The 21,120-nt window shown below is 34.6% G+C and overlaps 1 protein-coding gene across 1 annotated transcript; it reads left to right on the plus strand.

Annotated features, from left to right (window-relative positions):
* The first annotated feature begins 1,444 nt into the window (after positions 1 to 1,444).
* On the plus strand, positions 1,445 to 14,583 carry LOC110440450 (hemicentin-1-like). The gene is made up of 8 exons (XM_021483585.1): positions 1,445 to 1,583; positions 1,794 to 1,837; positions 6,169 to 6,291; positions 6,851 to 6,880; positions 8,982 to 9,023; positions 11,737 to 11,848; positions 12,122 to 12,982; positions 13,268 to 14,583. The coding sequence occupies exons 2-8, from the start codon at positions 1,805 to 1,807 to the stop codon at positions 13,456 to 13,458; spliced, it is 1,392 nt and encodes a 463-aa protein (XP_021339260.1). The 5' UTR covers positions 1,445 to 1,583; positions 1,794 to 1,804; the 3' UTR covers positions 13,459 to 14,583.
* Positions 14,584 to 21,120: the final 6,537 nt, after the last annotated feature.

Raw genomic sequence — 21,120 nt, forward strand, 5'->3', positions numbered from 1 at the left:
AGACAATAATAAAAAAAAACACATGCAATAGGGGTGACTGTACGATGATCGCGGATACTTTGAATATATATATGTGTGTAAATTCTAATATCTGAAAGTATATAATTAGGACTGAATCCTCTTACTTATAATTTATTCTCTGAAACTTGAAATACATATAAAGTTTAATTAGTTTTCAACTTTCATTTTCTTTTTTACTATTACTTTTATCATTGGCAATTTTACTTATTAATAGGTGCGGTTATGTAATTGGTCGATATTTTATCTATTATAAACCATTTATTAGGTCATTAAATAGTGAACATGTTCTTATGATGTTACTATAGGTACCTGAAACCATTAAGTACACACGGTAGTTACAAGTCCAGTGAAGGAGATGTAAACTTACTGTTGTTTTTAAATCTGAGACATTAAACACATTATACAAAACCTAAGGCTACAATAGAAATAGAGTGATATGCACAGACAATGACACTGTCTAAAACCTGTACTACATGTAATTGTTATCTAAATTATGTGCATACGTTTTACTTAATGTTCCGTATCAACAAGCAATTGGAACACAAACTTGAACATTGTGTCTTTACAATTCTGAGACCTGACACTAACATAAACAAATACTACTTAGCTTTATAGCTACGTGGTTCATCTTCACCGCTCGGGTACATGATCGGTCAAAGCGATAAAAACAATATGTATGCCCTCAAACATTGAAATATAGCGATCGACAAATGATATATAAGCTGTATGATTTGTATACACGTGACAACAGCAACTTGGACTGTTGTGTTTAGGATGTGGATAAAGAATAACCATTGCTTCGCGCCAAATCCTTATTTGGCTTGTTATATATATATACATATATATTTCATTCCTGTGTGATTTATTCGAATATACATTATTAAAAGCACTGCATCAAACAGCTGTTGGGATAACAATGGTCAGTACATTAATCAATAGGCGAATGAAACACAAATTGTGTCATAATTATACTCCTGACTCTAATTGGTTTCACACAGATGTAATACAGCCGACATTCGAGAGTTTCCAACCTTTCCTTATCAAATAAGTAAACTTTTCGACTTGAATTATCGCTGTTAATTTATAACTTTTTTCATACCGGAGAGAGAACATGATAGCAAAGCAAGCCACGAGCCTTTTTGTCTATTAGATATGTGTTGTCAGATATGATAAAACTTCGAAAATTAAAAGAAATGTTTGAAAAGAAAAAAGAAATGTTAAACACTGTGATGTATAGACGATTCCTATTGCTTACTTATTCAAAGATAATCTTTATTTATTAAACAGCAATTTTAAAAAAAGGTTTCCACCTTACATGTTAGCGCACAGGGGTCTTATAGTGGGAGAAAACCGGTTTACACGGAGAAAATCCACGTGGTCGGGCAGGTGATTCAATACCTTTTCATTGCCTACTTATTTGGGGAAAGGTTAAAAATAAACCAGGAAGTTGGCACAACGCGTGGATAGATTGGTTCTTCATTATTTTGTTAATTATGCACATACAGAGGACAGATCTGTACTGCTGTGCAGCTGGTTTACTGGGCAGACATTGATATATTAAGGTAAGTGTCTTATATTTATTAAAATCTAACCGATACATTATACCATTGTTGTGATTTGAACAATTATCTTTAACTAATACAATTTGAAGATATTTTTTTTTAAAGAACAATGTGGACAGTTATGTTTGTATCAGAGCATTTGATCTTTTTTTCCTTTTTTTTTCTTTTGATGGGATTAATTTTAAGTCTTATCGCTTGCGCCATTTTCAGATTGTACGGAGATGCATAGCGCAAAGGAAAGTTGGGGTAATCCGGTAAGTTCATTTAGTCTCACTTTGCGAAAGAAAATTAACACCTTCTTTTTGGAATGATTGGTGTTAATATAAAAGGGTTGCCATTTTTTTAAGTCAATTTTATTTCATCTTACAAACAACGTCTTCTTAACAACAAAGAGGAACAATGCCTTCTGTACTTAAAACACATTACCAATGCTTTAAATCCACCTTGACAACAACTTTTCATAATTCATATACATGTATTCAAAAATATCCTGTTTTACCTGTTAGATAAAATACATGATGGACATCTCTCAATCATTGGTACTTGACGTTAAATCCGAAGCATGTCTCTGTTTGCTTGAAAAGTTCTTTAGATATCAGTTTTAGGATGTTTAAGAAAGATACAGGTATATAAATGTGGGAAAATATACTTCAAACATATGTATGTCTGCCATCCGTGTTTGATTTTAGTAAATTAGATCACTATCACTTGTTACATTATAACATTTATGTACACATTTGCAAAAACAATCACTCTGATGTTTGCTTCTTACAATGGTTTAATATTGTGCGAGACAAGAGAAGAAGCGTCAAAATTACACTGAGCCCAGTAGCGTCAATGGCTAGATACTTCAGATTCTTCTCAAGTTAGTTTTAATGAATTTTCCGAATGTTGTCCCTTCAATTGTAAAGACTGATATGAATGCTGATTGTTACGTGTATCAACATGGCCCATGATACTGAAATGAATGCTGAATGTTACATGTATCAACATGGTCCATGACACCTAACGTTCAGTGAACCACTTTATTTTAATGTCATCAAATCAAAGATGGACACGCACAAACTCCGGTATGCTGTACCTAATGATAGACTTGTACAAGTTTCTGTTATCAACATAATATTTTTTATATTTCTATGGTCGATCCCAGTGGAAGATAAATGGAGATGATCTTCAGACAATTTCAACACGAACTGCATTGCAGTAAATTTAATTTGATTCGAGACTCACATGATTTTTGTCATAACTGATAAACACGACACAACAATAATCCTGAATGTCATTTTGTCCTGTGAAGCTGATAGGAATTCGTTTAACATAATATGTAAATAACCACCAAAGAATACATTTGCAAATTATGTTCCTTGTAACATTTCACGTTGTGTAACATTGTTAGCGGAATGTTCAAGTGTACAATTACACCTGTATGCAAAGTAATGTGTCCAGTGATATAACGATTACTGTGTTTAATGATAGAGAATTAAAAGTGTGTATAATGTATTCTGTAAATATTGTATAGCATTTGTTACTCTTTTTTTAATCTCAATTTTAAGCTTTTTAATTTGCACTATCAGCTTTAAGCATTGCTCAATTTTGTCATTTCTCGGCAAAAAAAAAAAAAGATAATTAAGAAGCTTTCAACCTTGACCTTTCCTGACGAACAAAACAAAGACACACGTTGGCCACTGTGTAAGATTGACAATTGTTTAAGTTATATTGAGTGAACGTTTTTAATCATCATTGGATATTTTATCTTGAATTTTGTGTAGTGTCACATTTACAAGCGATATATCTGTTATGTTGCCTTCCATTGACCTCCTAAATAAATTAGATAGAATGTAAGGACCTCGTACCGATTTGGTTTTTAATCGCATTGCCATACAGGCAAGGTAGTGCAATCATGTATAAAGTACCAGTGCCATTGTAATTTACTAAATGTTATGCTATTCGGTTACAAAATACACAAAGAACAAAACATAACACTAGTCAGATATTCAGATAAAGTATAAGCATTCAGCACAAGAACGGGTTTTTCTCAAAGGACCGGCCACCTCAAACACTGCCTGCATAGCTGCTGTCTACTACAATTATAATTAGACTGCAATCTTGGCTTGGCGAGGGGGAAATATACTACATTCTGTATTATACAGTGTGTTTGAAGGTGTTTCTTTTCGATACACGTAACAACATGTATACTTTGTAACAGCGAAATAGACTTATTAGGAATTGTTTAAATCTGCGGTGCATTCAGTTGATACAAATTATAATACGCCCTGTAGATCATTGATGTCATACATGATGATAATATTTCACCTGAAATATGTACATGTAGTAAATTCGAATCCTTTCATCTAAAACATTTAAATCCGACCCGACAAACACCTTGTGAATTCTAACAGTAAAACATCTTGAAAATAATTATACTACCCGACAAACAGACACATTAAAAACCCGACCCGTTAGATAAATCTTTAATTCAAATATTATCAGTAATAATTTCAGCAAATCACAGACAAGTTGGCTTGCAACTGAAAAGGATTAAACAATCTTTGTTTCCTAATCTTTTTTCTTGTACAATAACATCGGTAATGTAACACATTTAAGTAAATTTCCACATACAATACAAAAATGTTGTCGCTCATACAAAACCTCTCAAATCATTAAAACTGCCTTTTCAGGCAAAATCATCGGGATCGGAATTTGTATGTGTCTGTTTATTTATCCGTTTGTCTTTCACACTTTAATGTCTGAGCGATATAATTAATAATTATATAATCGAGATTTTCTCTATTGTTCGGTCTGCAGCGGAGTACAAGGCATGTTTTACTATTATTGTGACATCCGTCATTGTGAGTTCCTTAAAACATATTCGATGATATTTTATTTTAAATAATAACATTGCATTTGACATGTTAGTGCAGACTGTAAGTATAATTAAACACTGCCCACACCGGGCAGATAGAGGAGTATAATTAAATACTGCCGACACCCAGCAGATAGAGAAGTATAATTTAATACTGCCGACACCCAGCAGATAGAGGAGTATAATTAAATACTGCCGACACCAAGCAGACAGAGGAGTATAATTAAATACTGCCGACACCGGGCAGATAGAGAAGTATAATTAAATACTGCCGACACCCAGCAGATAGAGGAGTATAATTAAATTCTGCCAACATCCAGCAGATAGAGGAGTATAATTAAATACTGCCGACACCCAGCAAATAGAGGAGTATAATTAAATACTGCCGACACCCAACATAAAGAGGAGTATAATTAAATACTGCCGACACCCAGCAGATAGAGGAGTAAAATAAAGTACTGCCGACACCCAGCAGATAGAGGAGTATAATTAAATACTGCCGACACCCAGCGGATAGAGGAGTATAATTAAATACTGCCCACACCCAGCAGATAGAGGAGTATAATTAAATACTGCCGAAACCAAGCAGATAGAGGAGTATAATTAAATACTGCCGACACCCAGCAGATAGAGGAGTATAATTAAATACTGCCGACACCCAGCAGATAGAGGAGTATAATTAAATACTGCCGACACCCAGCAGATAGAGGAGTATAATTAAATACTGCCGACACCCAGCAGATAGAGGAGTATAATTAAATACTGCCGACACCCAGCAGATAGAGGAGTATAATTAAATACTGCCGACACCCAGCAGATAGAGGAGTATAATTAAATACTGCCGACACCCAGCAGATAGAGGAGTATAATATTTAGATGGTTTAGCATTGAAACAATAATACAGTATTTGAAATACAACAACAATAGCAAGTGAGTACCAAATTGTCAACAAAATCCCAATTACAAGGAAACCATTGAAAAAGTACAACGATAATAACAATAGATGTTCAAGGAGGGTAGGCGGTAACAGTCTTCTGCTTCATTGATGACATACACCATAGCAATCTACGTCGAATCTAAATAATATTAAGTCCTCGCATCTAGGACTCGTTTAGTGACAACAAAACCGTATAGCACTCTCTGTGAGCATAATGAAAAGCAGTCAACTTCATATCACACGGAGAAGTATCTTTTCTTCCTACGAGATCATTATGTCGACCATAAAACTTGTCAATAGTCTTCATCGATCTGCATAATTGGAAATCCTGTGTTGTAAGTATGTCCGTCAGCAGTCCACATCTATAGTGAAAGTCGTGGTATATGGAACCAACTGCTGAGTGCCGAGGTAACTGCGAAGTATAAACACCGTAGGTTTTTGAAGCAGGGATACTGCTTTCAAAACAGGGAAAGTTCACGATCGGAAGGGTGAAATCGCACTGCTTATCTTACAGCTTCGTAGTTAGCCGTCTATAATTGCCATGGTGTAAGTAAAAATCGTGGAAAGCAGCTGGAGAGTATGTGGTGTCCTTGATTCCAAGCTATGGAGGATATATGTTATCGATGTAGGCAAATATTTCATGTTATTTAAAAACAAGAATATAGTGTTTGAAAAAAGTAATGTAGTATTCTATCAAATCGACAATGCAGTCAAGTTTAATTTATTTGATATTCTCTACATATCTCTGTATATGAATGACATGAACAATCCCTATTTCATTTAAGGTTTATATTCCACCACCTGATTACGACAACAACATTAGGATTGTGAATCAAAGGGGTCCACATTGTGCTGATCAGTTCCCCGACCAGACGCACTACCTGCATCCAGTGGACATTGCTTCCAATGTATGAGATTGCATTAATATAATCCATCGATAAATATTTATGTTGTTCAACTATAGATTGAATACCTTAACAATATTTACACTTTAAAACAATACATATCCGTAGCTAATATTTTAAGAGTCAAATATGTAAAAGAATGATTGCCCTACTACAGTTTCAAATGCAAATTGGATCTATATTCCTGACTGTGTAACCCGCGGTAAACATCAAACCGAGAGCTAGACATTCAAATATCTCACCACGAAACTTGAGATGTCTCTGGCATACCCTTATCAAAGGGGGAGGTCCTTTTTCTCTAATCTAACACTTATGTTTTTAAAAGCATTCATTTTTACCATTTGTAGTCTGTGTTTTACCTTAATTTACAATTGACCTCCCTTGTTGAAAGCTGATCATGACGTCATATTTTATTGTTCCTTGACTGTTATTGTATTCTTTCTGTATGTCATCTGTCATACCATATCGGTGATATATCCTAGGAGATGACAATAAACATAATACATGTAAAACACTTCTTTGATAACCTAATGATACCGTCATAACATGTTTTCCCTTCCAGTTCAATCCCATTGGATCACACACGCTTTCAGTAAGTACGATTTACATTTGTCATTTCCGACTGATGTTTGCTTTAATTATTGATCATGTCATATATATCCTTTATATATATATATAGGTCTCATAAGTAATAACGGCAGTATGCTCCAATATTTGCACTGGATCCAAACATACGATTGCTGGTTGGATGCGTATTTCTTAAATAGATATATGAGCAAAGAATTAATAACGTTAGTACAGACAAAAAAAATTGTCAATTTTCAGGTCGACATGCCCCTTTATTAAGACAGGAACATACCAGTTTACATATCACACACATAGAACATAGAGAAATAGTCACCATGAAACATTAGTACATTACAAAATACATAAACAAACAGAAGCTACTTGCTGTTGAAATTGCATATCTCCTCGGTTAGTTTGTAACCGCAGGCTATTAATAGTAAGTAATTCATCTTGAATACGTGAGGTCAAGTGGATTTATAATAAACATCTGAACGAATGTAGTGAAACACCTTATGTCTAGTAGTTCGTGTAAACACGGCGCGAGAAAAACTTCGAGTCCTATATATATATATATATATATATATATATATTTATAAATATGGTTATATATCAACTTAATTTATTTGAAAGCAGTTATGAAACAAGTTATGTCATTGTAAATCAATCACTTGTTGGCAAGGATGTTAGTGCCGCAAGGGGTCATAATGATGGAGGAAACCGGAGTACCTGGAGAAAACCCACATAACCCTAGTGCTTTAAACTAAGTCATATCAACTCTTTACATATTGAGGTTCTACATTGTAGGATATGTCTAATTAAACAATTTCATATTCCAATTTCTTCGAACAATTAAAAACACATTGTGTAGAACACACCTATTCTGGATGACAGATAATAAAAGATGTCTATGAATCATTGATGTCTAATAGTTAAAGTAACACCTCTTGAATATATCTGTCCATAGAGGCCTAAAGTGCGGTGTTCGTATAGTTTGTTAATTTCCCGAAGTACTGTTCGAAAATGAGTGGGTTAGTAATGTCTGATGATGTGGATAGGATTATTTATCGCTACACTTAGTAAGGTCAGAAAATGTTGATAGGATTGTATAATGTTACACTTAGTAAGGTCAGAAAATGTTGATAGGATTGTATAATGTTACACTTAGTAAAGTCACTTCATGTTTATAGGCATGTCTATCTTTTGACGCTCACGTACTGTATTATAAGAATGGAACAGTTACATTGTAGTAGTCAACGTACTTCAATCTCTTCAAAATTTCATAAGTAACAGCTGTGTGACTGATAACTAAGGGGGAACAACTCGTAAACGAAATGTGTTTTAGATTTACATGTAGCTGCAGTAAACGAATATATGTAGTTGTGTGAAGTTGTAGAAAATATAAATAACCAAGAAAAAATGCTGAACTTTGTTGAAACAACAAATAGTCGGTGATAAAATTCCGTAAAAGGAGGAAAATGAGAATCAGAGGGGACTTATCAAGGACTTGGTGTTACTATCTAGTATAATATATATACCGTTTATGCAAAATTCAACGTATTTTTTTTTCGAAGATATCTTTTTTTCAGAACTTCACACTATTATTATATTATTCTTTGTTTCTTTACAATGTTTTTTGATATCAACACAGCTAGCAAAACTTTTCATTCACACTTTTGGTTTTTCGAGGTTCGTTGTAGGTAATTGTTTTGTTCAATCTGCAAATTTCGTCCGTCAAACCCCATTTGATCCAGATCCGTAGCTACGACACTGGCGTCGGTTAAGTTCATGTACATCCTAGTGTTCCGGAGCTCCACATTCATACTGTAGCTTGGTTCTTATCAATTTTTGCTAGCAGGATTTTGTTGCGGATTTTGTGTGGCGTGTTCGAAATTCCGTTGTGACCAACATTTGACGCATGTCCACTTATTTTATTTTTTTTAGTTTTTGCCCTTCAGATCGACAACTGCTTGACAACACTGGACTGAGTGTCTCACACAAAACTCCCTCGTGTAGAGTCAATTACCATACGTTGATAAAGAAAGCGCATTGGTAATTCTTTGTATCATTAAAACTTACTATTATGTCGCAAATGTGCAAGAATACCAAGATGTATAATTATTTTACAGGGACAACATATTTACGACAATCTAGCAGATGTTTTACCAAAGGTAAGTATTATTAACTACCCACTAGCTGTAAATTGTATTGATGGTTCATTGATGACAATGATTCGCACTCACTACTTCATTGTGACGTACAATGTGACGTTGGTATTGCCTCAGTAAATGAACGCATTATACGTTTTTGTAAAATGAAGGCCTTGCATCAATACCCTGACAAAAATAAGAGCGAATACTTATTTCAGCTTAAAATCACTGAACCTATGAAAACATATGAATAAAGGTAAATGTAAATGGGGAACCTCGAAAATGTACAAAGATAAGTACATTAAATGTTTCGAATAAAAGTATTTCCGAGTTCACTGACAGAAGCCTCCAAGTTAATTATGGTCAAATCGCAGTAATGTCTTTTCCTTGAATAGAGGAATTGGGTCGTGGAAATAAATCCGCAAGGCAGACTAATTCCAGAAATCAATTAATATCGCGCAGGGACAAAGATGTGAACAAATAGGTTAAGAGTCGTAGAAAGTAGATCTAAAAGACATTTAAAACTAGATGAATGATAAAACCTATTCAAACGCCTAACAAAGAGACTATTATTTCTAAAACAGTATGCTTCGTTTATCTAGTCACGAGTGATACCGTGGCTTTATTTTAAAACCATCCAGTGAAAGTTGCTATAGGATATATTCTTTAAAGTTTCAAAATTAAATCCTGTTTGTTCGGAACGAATGTTGGTGCCCCAATATATATCAAACTTTGCAAGAGAGCAATGTGGATTTCTTTCGTCGATTTAACCTACATGTACCTAGGTTTTGTTCTTTAACTAACATCCTTAATTAATATAGGGATTGAATCTGAATTGTTCAGTGTTAAAACGTACCTGAACACTGGAAAATTCCAGATTCAATCCCTATAAATCAAAATCACTATCAATGGGAAGGAAAACCAAAAACATCATTCAAATTACTAGCTTTTTCATTCATTTATAAATTTCGTGTAGTAATATGACGTAACATCGCAGCGTTTTTTCGGGGATTTCGAAACTTATCAACGTGAACGGCTAGAGCGACCTTGTTGAGAAAAAACATTGAAGAAACAATGGTTTAATTTGCGAATGCGCTATAATTCAACTTAAAGACGAACCTGCATAAAGACAGTGTACAACAGTGTCAGTGAAGTCGAGGCATGGTAATTCTGGAGAACGAAAAGGTCGGGGTTGACACTCGGTTTCAGGAAAGCGGTGTTTATTATGATGGGAAGTAGGTAGACTAGTCACGTTTTTTGTTTCTTGGATCATTCATGGATAAAATATATGATAAACTTTAATGTGTATGTCATGGGAGGGATATTATGTGTCGTAATTCAAACCCCGCGTTCCTTGGGGTTCGGATGTTTGTAGTCTCGGCCTCGGTATGTGTGGCGTATGTAGTTGTAGTCTTAGTGTTTAAATTGTAAGTGTTGATACTTTCTATTATTGGAACATACAGATTAATCCCTTATATTGTCACTATTTTGATCACCATGCTGAACCATTATGTGACATTGAACTATTGTCAGTTTGAGCTTTGTCAGATTGATATCGCCGGTTTATCAGATGACAGAACGTGTCACTGTTGTAAATATGGTTAACCGAATACATAAGATAAACAATAAGACAAAGATACAATAACAAAAAAACCAACAAAAAAACCCCAGAATTAACAGTAGATCTTGACATGTAGTTCACGGCGAGTTAAGTTAAGGCGATGGGAGACAACCCGAACGACAATTAAATTGCTTACCAAAACATGGGGATTAAGAAACTTTTAAAAGTAGTCCCATGGAAGAAAACAGCCGTTTATCATATTAACACCTGTTTGTTTTGGTGACAGGTACTACTACTAACCAATCACAGAACCTTTTACAAAGCGAAAAATCTAATTTGGAATTATATCCATAAAAATCGCACCGTAGGTTTGGACTGTCGTTCATAACTCAATACATGCAGTATTTTTGTTCTTCATTGACATTATGATCTTATTGAAGGACATATTTTTGCTCACGGTTAGGTTAAGGTCATAGGAGTGTATTGCTAAACGGAAGTAGGAAGTACATGCCTAGTTGAAAATCCAATGTAGGGAGACAGTATCACAATTTCCGTATATTCTAATGTTTAATATTAAAATGATGAAACTGTATGCTTATTATTGACAGAACAGTGTGTTCTTTCAATATTAAAGTATTTCAAAGCAATCTAGGCATTAATTCAGTTGTTTTTTAATCAATGAGTCACATGTGTCCATTTTTCTGTACTTCAGGAAACCGGCTACCTATTTCACTACTGTGAAGTTTTTCAAGAACGATAACTCTTACATGCAATTACTATGTGTATATGGTTTCATTATAAAATGTCAATTTTTAATCGTTTATAGATAATTGATTTTACACAATTTCAGCATTTATGAAATTGATATACATTAATACAATACTTATCTATGTCAGTATCATTTTTATTGACATTATATTGCAAAACATTGTGTGTTTCATTTTTTTTCAAAATTCATTCCTTTTTACATAAATTTCCATTTAAAATCCTTAAAATTCTGACAACCTATATTTTTTTTTGTGGCAGAAAATTTTCTTTACTTCAAAGCAATATAACTACAAAATTTGAAGAAATTCTAATGAGAAATGGCGACACAATCCTATTACCTTAACCCCAATGTTGACAGTTTGATAGTCAAACTTTTTCACATAATCCTTGGTTCGTCTTTTTCAGCGGGAAGTCCGATCCTACCGACCGGTTATTGTTATAATTGTAGTGGTACTTGGTTTGGTAATTCTTGCAGCAGTCGGCGCGCCTACACTGTATATTACGGTATTCAAACCAGGTAATCCAACAGAAGTGCAAGCACACTGGAAATGAGATTGAGGATATACTTTGTAAATTTAACAACAAGTTGTCATCTTTTATTATTGGATCAGGGAGTTAAAATGAATTAAGTAATAACATTTGATTTCCATTACATACCGGAAGATACTAGAAATATGTTAAAGGTTTCTGTAATACTTGCTTTAATCTGGTATTCTATTAGGTTGGCTTAAAATATCAATCACGTAAATATACCAAATGTAGGGCAACAATGAAATTATAATTCCCGCAGGTGCACAGGAAGGAAATCCTCCAGTAAATGGTATCTGGAATGACTGGCAGTCATGGAGTGACTGTTCTGCTACATGCGGTAACGGTGACATGACCCGCAATAGAACCTGCGACAACCCTCCTCCTTCATTTGGTGGAAACTACTGCGAAGGCACAGCTACAGAAAACCAGAGTTGCAAGCTTACTAACTGCTCTGTTAACGGAAACTGGAGTGTATGGTTGGCATGGAGTTCCTGTTCCGTATCTTGTGACAATGGTACTAGGATCCGCAACAGAACATGTGACCATCCTGTTCCAGCGTTTGGTGGTGAGGAATGCGACGGTATTTATACGGACAGTGAAGTGTGTATGATAATTCACTGTCCAATAAATGGTAATTGGAGTTCCTGGCGGCCATGGAGTGACTGTTCTACAACTTGCGGTGGTGGTATAAAGAATCGAACAAGGATTTGTGACAATCCTGCTCCTGAACACTTGGGCCTGGACTGTGATGGACATGGCTTTGAATCGTCAACTTGTGGTGAAGTGACCTGTCCCCCACCTGGTGTCTGGGGTACCTGGACAGAGTGGGCTGACTGTTCCGTGTCTTGTGGCGTGGGTGTGTCAAGCAGAACAAGAATATGTGACAACTCCGCCGGCGGTGAATGTATTGGGACTAATTCAGAAACAAAGTGGTGTCAACACAGGTTCAAATGTTACGACAGTTGGGGAGACTGGGGTGCATGCAGCGTTACGTGTGGCAGCGGGATACAGACTAGGAACAGGACATGTGATGGCAAATTTACCGGACAGGAATGCGGATGGAATCCTCCGACATTCAGAGATAAGAAGACTTGTGTAAACCCAGAAACCTGCGACGTTTGTAAGTACATATGTATTGATATAAACATAGATATATCAGTGTACAAACAAATATTAATCGAAAGCCTCTCCCAGGAATAACACGGGAAATGTTTTTGATGTGTATTGTTCTACAATGCTATGAACATACGACATTTGTATATGTACAAACGTTTGGCTGAGTAATGAAGTAACTGTATTTATTTATTTGAATTTCAAGTATCATGGTTTTATTGATCCATGCTAGATAATCATGTCATACTTCAAACAAAAAGATTATATCTCAAAGTTGATTTTATTCATTCCAATTTTTGCGCTAGTAGAAATGCGAGTTGCTTCTACAATCATCCAAACAGGTGTGACCTATACATCGAGTGCGATGAAAACAAGGTCATGCACGAGGACATGTGCAACGTGTTGCTGAGGTTCAAGCTCAGTGTCGACGATGAATGTGACGGATACTGTGACTGGGAGGCCAGTGTACCTTGTTCTTTGTGATTGACTTCTCGGCGTTAATATTCGTGGACATGTTACAGTGAACAGAGTGGCAGTATCATTGAACTGACTGTTCTTTGTGATACTAATTTACAAATGGCTTACGGTTTGAATTTTAACATTTTCCGTTAAATTGTGTTTTTTTGCTAAAATGTCTGGAACATGACGCATTTGCAAAACATATCAGAAGGATATTATTGAAGAGAAACAATGAGGTAACCATGTCTGTAATAATAAAATATGTTAATCACCATCAGTAGGTTTTAAGCAACAGAAAACAAACGATGTGACCATCATAAAAACGTTACTATTTTTCGTCGGGGAATGTCTGAAAACATACGAAATGTGTCGATGGTGTATGAAAACAATGATGACTATTTTGGTGGTATATAAAGACACTGGTGACTATGACGAAGGACTATTTACTCCAGTATTCTTCGAAAAATATGCAATAGTGGATTTCTGCCAGAATTTTTTCTTAAATTATTACATTGCTTTCAATGTGCTGTGTGACACGGTTTAAGGTTTACAATTTTGTTTAAATCTTGTAAACTTAGATTAAACTTAGTGCCCAATACGCAAATTATAGCAAGATTTCTTTTTAGGATTGTTCTTTAACAAATACTGTTTTATTGATATTGTAAAACTCATATATTGTTGACTTTAACTATCACGTGACGATGTGTACCTGTTTGTCTTTACTGACAAGGTCCTACTGGCTTTGTCATTTATTTGTAAGATATAATGACCGGATATTTAAACAAACGTTCTATGCATAATATCTTCCAGTGTTTCAGCATATGAGTCCTATGTTTGTACTTGTATCGTATACTGAATGAGGAAAATGGAGAACATATTGATAGTATATTAGACGATTACAATATGAGTATGGTGCCTGATGATAATGGTGACTATATTGCTGACGTAGAAGGGCAATAAGGACTATGTTGGTCCTTATTCACATTTATAATCATGAGGACTGTGTTGTTTGTGTATTCGGATAATGGGGACTCTGTTGTTAGTGTGTTTAAGACTTTGTTGATGGTGTATTGTACTATGTTGATGGTGTATTGTACTATGTTGATGGTGTATTGGTACTATGTTGATGGTGTATTGATACAATGTTGATGGTGTATTGGTACAATGTTGAAGGTGCATTGGTACTATGTTGATGGTGCATTGGTACTATGTTGATGGGCTATTGACTCTATGTTGATGGTATATTGGTACTATGTTGATGGTGCATTGGTACTATGTTGATGGTGTATTGGTACTATATTGATGGTGTATTGGTACAATGTTGATGGTGTATAGGTAATATGTTGGTAGTGTATTAGTACTGTGTTGATGATGTATTGGTACTATGTTGATGGTGTATTGGTACTATATTGATGGTATAGTGGTACTATGTCGATGGTGTATTGGTACTATGTTGATGGTGTATTGGTACTATTTTGGTAGTGTATTAGTACTATGTTGATGGTGTATTGGTACTATGTTGATGATGTATTGTACTATGTTGATGGTGTATTGGTACTATGTTGATGGTGTATTGTACTATGTTGATGGTGTATTGGTACTATGTTGATGGTGTATTGGTACTATGTTGATGGTGTATTGGTACTATGTTGATGGTGTATTGGTACTATGTTGATGGTGTATTGGTACTATGTTGATGGTGTATTGGTACTATGTTGATGGTGTATTGGTACTATGTTGATGGTGTATTGGTACTATGTTGATGGTGTATTGGTACTATGTTGATGGTGTATTGGTACTATGTTGATGGTGTATTGGTACTATGTTGATGGTGTATTGGTACTATGTTGATGGTGTATTGGTACTATGTTGATGGTGTATTGGTACTATGTTGATGGTGTATTGGTACTATGTTGATGGTGTATTGGTACTATGTTGATGGTGTATTGGTACTATGTTGGTAGTGTATTAGTACTATGTTGATGGTGTATTGGTACTATATTGATGGTGTAGTGGTACTATGTTGATGTCGTATTGGTACTATGATGATGGTGTATTGGTACTATTTTCATGGTGTATTGTTACTATGTTGATGGTGTATTGGTACTATGTTGATGATGTATTGGTACTAAGTTGATGGTGTATTGGTACTATGTTGATGTTGTATTGGTACTATATTGATGGTGTATTGGTACTATATTGATGGTGTATTNATGTTGATGGTGTATTGGTACTATGTTGATGGTGTATTGGTACTATGTTGATGTTGTATTGGTACTATGTTGATAACGTATTGGTACTATGTTGATGGTGTATTGGTACTATATTGATGGTGTATTGTACTATGTTGATAGTGTATTGATACTATGTTGACGGTGTATTGGTACTTTGTTGATAGTGTATTATTATTATAATATAACCACTTGTCGCATAGGTCGACTTTTTTACGAATAAAAACATTATGTATAATGTCTGTATTGTAACATATGACTGCTGCATTTTTACTATCGAGACTATGCTGGTGGTTACATTAATTTCGAACAAATTTAAATATGACCACAGTAGTTTCAAGGTTAAGTATGGAAATAGGTAATAAGTATACCAAACATATCCCATACATTGCATCATATAGCTGTTGCGTCCTTCTAGTTATCATCAGTGATGCTTCGGGCCAAAACCCTGGAAACAAAATTGGTCTAAACTACTGTTGAAACAAAACATAAATATATATTAGAAAAAACTTAGATAATTACTGGTTAATTCCATACGCCACTAGGAGTAAAGTGATTATATTATAAACATCTCACTGCTCTGAGGAGATAACTGTGGCTATCAACTATACGCCAATTCTCGGGTATACAAAAGTCCATCAGCAGAGTCTACCACCTTGTATCTTAAAAGATGAACGTAACATACACATTCATGCCGGTATAAACACCAATAGCTTACATCCATATTAAACATAACCCGCTAGGGCTTACTTTGAATGAAGATGTAACGCATTTGCGTTCATACAGACATGAACTATGCAAGAAAACAATGAGTCCATAAATATTGATACTAACTTGTAGTTTTGTTTTATTATTTTTTACAATATTTCTAACATTGTTATTCTAATCTATAAATTTATATATTTGTATTAAACAGTTAATATTGGTATCGTGTTTTCATATGTTAGCAACGTTAATAATTAACTTTAGTCATTTGAGGATTTGACGCAGAGGCATACTCCATGTTATTAAAAGCGAAGCAACAATACTGCCATCGACCAAATTCAGTATAAAGCATCATAAAGATGTAACAGGAAAGAGAATAGTGTGCTTCCACCGGGGATCGAACTCTCGATCTCCAGGTTCCTAGTCGGTGAGCTAAAGGGGAATTCCCTCTAGCTCGAAGCTAGATGGCGACCTTAAACCTTTGTACAATTAAAACCTGCCACAAAGAAACCAAAGGTTACATATTTGCCATGTCTACAATTAGTTAGAAAAATGAAATAGTTATATTCCTAAATATTTGTCGCGATGTTAAGGTGTAAATGAACCGTGCCACTTCTAAAAAGAGATAATTGTACTCATTTCATTTCAACAAATTTTATTCACGATGGCATATGAATGGGATTGAACAACAAGCGCCTATATCAGTTTTCTCCTTCATGCATTTGTATGAAACAACATATATATAATATAATTTATAGCGAAATGAAAAATTGAAAAAGGGATACAGCTTATATACAAAACATATATCAATGTGCAAGTCAACGGTATAGGGGAGATAACTCAAATTGCTTATAGAAATTACAGGTCAAATTGTGCTGTATCTTGACCTCACCGGGGTAATGAGTGAATATTAGACATCTTCCTTTACTAGTTCCTCCCTTGGAAATCAAGATCCACAGAGTGATTCGTAGATAGTTAAATATTAATCTTATATACATTGAATATTATGAATAGGCTTTGCCAATATTGTATGGTATATAATCATTCAACATATAATAAGTAAAGAGTATTATTATATAACTATTTGTTATTAATTAATTATTATACAACTTTTTGTTATTAATTACTAAGTACAAAATCCAAAAATGGTAGTCATTAAGGTAACAACATCACGGGGACTAACATACCCGCCGGCAGAGTCTCTTACTTTGTTTCTTTTGAGATGAATACTAGACACAAACAACTGATTGCAGCTTAAAAATGATAATACATACATTATGCCAAAACCTAATTACACTGCACCATACAGATGTATCGTCCGTTTAGGACTCTTCGATGATGCTACAGGTCAAAGAGGAATCGGATAACTATTTACGGATCTAGATACATGTAAAAATGAAAATAAATGGGACCTGTTTCATTGAAAAACAGCCTTAATAATTGCTATATAAAATTAATGACCGTTGAAGGTCATACCTGTGCATAGGCATTCATTTTGGAATTATCAGGATTATTTTTGCGCTGTTGGAAGCATTGAACATTACTAGCTGCTGTGGCTACTAAAGTATTTCATAAATTAGAATATGACTAGATCATTTCATTTCAACATGAATACTCAAAACAAGAGCGACGCGAGCGGAAGCATGACACGCCCGTCAGACACTCGGAAGGGTATTAATATATGGGAAGCAGGTAGTGACATATGATAAAAAATGTGTTACTGCCACCGTTTTGTTGGTGACTGTGAACTTGCCATTCATTTACTGTGTTTATGGCGCAAGCTATTTTGTGTTTCAGAATTATACATTTTTGGTGAATGTTGCTATTACTTAAACAAGAACCCTGGCTTTGAGGTAAGAGTCTTAAACAAATAATTAAAAAAAGTCTTGCATTTTTCGACGGTATGCCCTTATTTGGCAATGATAAAGGGGCATAACTCTGCGGAATAGCGTTTAAATGTCAAGATTTAAGAACTCATTCAAAGCATTCAGATAATAAAACAACCAAGTAGTTTAATAAAAAATCGGAGAACAATTGTTTAAGTTATCGTGTAAACAAGCAAACGTTACAGGGGTGTCAGCGTTTCAGTTGACAAACGGAATGGAATGAAAATGCAATGAAAACGCAACGAGAACGAAATGAAAACGGAATGAAACAAGGCCTAAACGGAACGGAACGAAAATAAATTCACTGTTTGGAACGAAACGCGAATAGAACGGAACGAAACATGTTTTGCTCACAGGAACGGAATGGATTGAAAGTAGGTGGAACGAAACGCGAGGAATGATTGAAAACGAAATGGAATAAAACGATCTGAGAAGATAACTATTTTAATCGAGATTTCCTATCTATAGTGGCTAGTTACGATAAATTAGCAGTAGATAATAATGTTTAGTAAATAATTACAACTTTGCATATTTGTTTATCGTATTTATTCCATATCTTAGGTTTCTAGATGNGGCAAAAATGAAGTACAATGCTGCTTTGTCGAGTGTGATACGTCAAAACGCAGAAAGATGAAATTTGACACAAAAACCCGTTACATATGTTGAACATTATTGCTTCTAGCATTACCATAGCAAATTTGAAAAGGAATTGATTAAAAAATCAAAAAAAATCTTGCTTTACTACACAAAATCCTGATTTGGCAATGACAGGAGCTTAGACCCACAATGCCAAAGGGACAACACTCTGCCGAAACATCCCACCAAGATTGACAAAATTTGAAGAATAATTGACATAACAGGGTTGCTATGTCAAGTTTGATATGCATAAACGCGGAAAGTTGATACTCGACAGAAAAATGGATAGGATCCTTCCATTAGAAATGATAACCAACACAACAGCTAAATAAGCTGCTAAACACAAATGTATCACAACACACATGTGTGCTCCGCTGTGGTCAACGAAAACGGAAACGGGGAAAGGGTGGCCAATCTACGATGAGGAGGGCTGGATCCGGGTCGGAATTTCCGGAATCCTCGTCTCCCTCTAGAACAAAGACGGTTTCGTTCTCCATGAAAATTTATTTAATTTCTTTTAAATATATTTAAGACATTCAAGACCCTACAAGGAAACAATACAAACTAATTAAATTCTAGTTAAAAAGTGTTACAACATATATGGACAATACATATGCGTTTCATTTATCTAAATTACTCGAAAGTTTGACATATTTAAATCTTGCATGTAAATAAAAAAATCGTTTGCTTAAGCAATATAATTAAATCATACCATTTTACTGAACCCGGGAATATTATAAATTATGTAAATCTAAAATAACGCACGTATCTCATTTGACCCCGAGTATCGATAGAGGAGAGAACAGAATACGCCGTAGCTATCACAACAGTTATCCCTTGGAGGGCCTCATAGCAAAATCAAACTAACGAGTCACTCATCCCTCCTTTCGCATACACTAACATCACAAAATAAGTTCATCTGTGTTCCAACTCAGACAAAGATACTAGCGAGGTTAATAGTTTTAGATATTTATTCATAACATAAACAGTATTTCTGTCGATTTCATTTCAGCTTTAACCGGCTATCCGGAAGAATACATGCACCGTACTAACTGCTAGGGCAGTTATTTTCTCCTTTGAATACTTTTCACCTGCAATAATGATTCCGTAACGTAATCTTTTGACCATTTGGCAACTTTTCGCTTCGAAGCTGACGCGGTAATGGTTTCCTCACACGGCTAGCCATTTTGTTTACAATGAAATGGTGTGATATACGCGTGCGCTAGTAGAGGGAAAACCCTGAACAAAACGTTGGTCAGACAGGTAGAAATCCCGATGATTATCTAAAAATTATTCATTTTTATGAATATTTGTCAGCCAATCCGATCGTTATTTTTTCATAAGGTACTCACTTGTTTATGAAGTATTTGAAAAAAAAAAAAAAAAAAATATACACTTCACCGTGATGCCCCTTCAAGGAAACACATGTCATTCCGTGACCTTATGATAAAGAGATACAACTAAGAAGACATACTTATATAAATACAAAGATATTAATGAACACATAAGGAATACATTAAGCGATAGTTAATAAGCATTAATAAAAACAAACGAAACAACTTTAAACAAATCTTGTTGATTATGCGATAATTATTTAATAGCTTCATTCAAGTGTGTCGTTAAATATTTGATTTTTCATTTGATAACCTTACATTGATCAGAATATTAACTTTGGTTGTTTTTAGAAGAAAAAAAACGTGTTAAATGTGCAAAATCCGATGATATTCAATCTACATAACACCCTAAATGACTTTTAAAATGTTTGTTGACAATTTGTATGCAATAAAGGATGCGTTACTGTGTCAATCATTGAATAATTCCACTTCATCATATTATATCACTAAACTATCATATAAAAAGAGGGAATTTGGGCAGCGTGTAACTAGCGTCGGTATATACAATATAATGTGATTCAACACTATTACAGGTCAACTACATTTTAATAGATATACCGTTACTATCGACATAGATGTAGCGCTATTAATATTCAGTTTTCCTTTGTTCGTAGGGTTTAACAGAATAATTACATCAGCTAGTAATACGAAACAATATTAAAACTTGACATCTTCTGAACCATTTTCAAGGAATGTTGTCTAATTGAAAAAATACCCATACAGCTTAAAAAATAACCAAACCTCGTTACTTATATGCATTTTAACGATTTAATAATATCCTGGTAGTTATGTTATTCCTTTTTACTTGTCGGGATCACAAAGGTCTATCAAAAT

The sequence above is a fragment of the Mizuhopecten yessoensis genome, unplaced genomic scaffold (assembly GCF_002113885.1).
Source record: "Mizuhopecten yessoensis strain PY_sf001 unplaced genomic scaffold, ASM211388v2 scaffold213, whole genome shotgun sequence".
Lineage (NCBI taxonomy): Eukaryota > Metazoa > Mollusca > Bivalvia > Pectinida > Pectinidae > Mizuhopecten > Mizuhopecten yessoensis.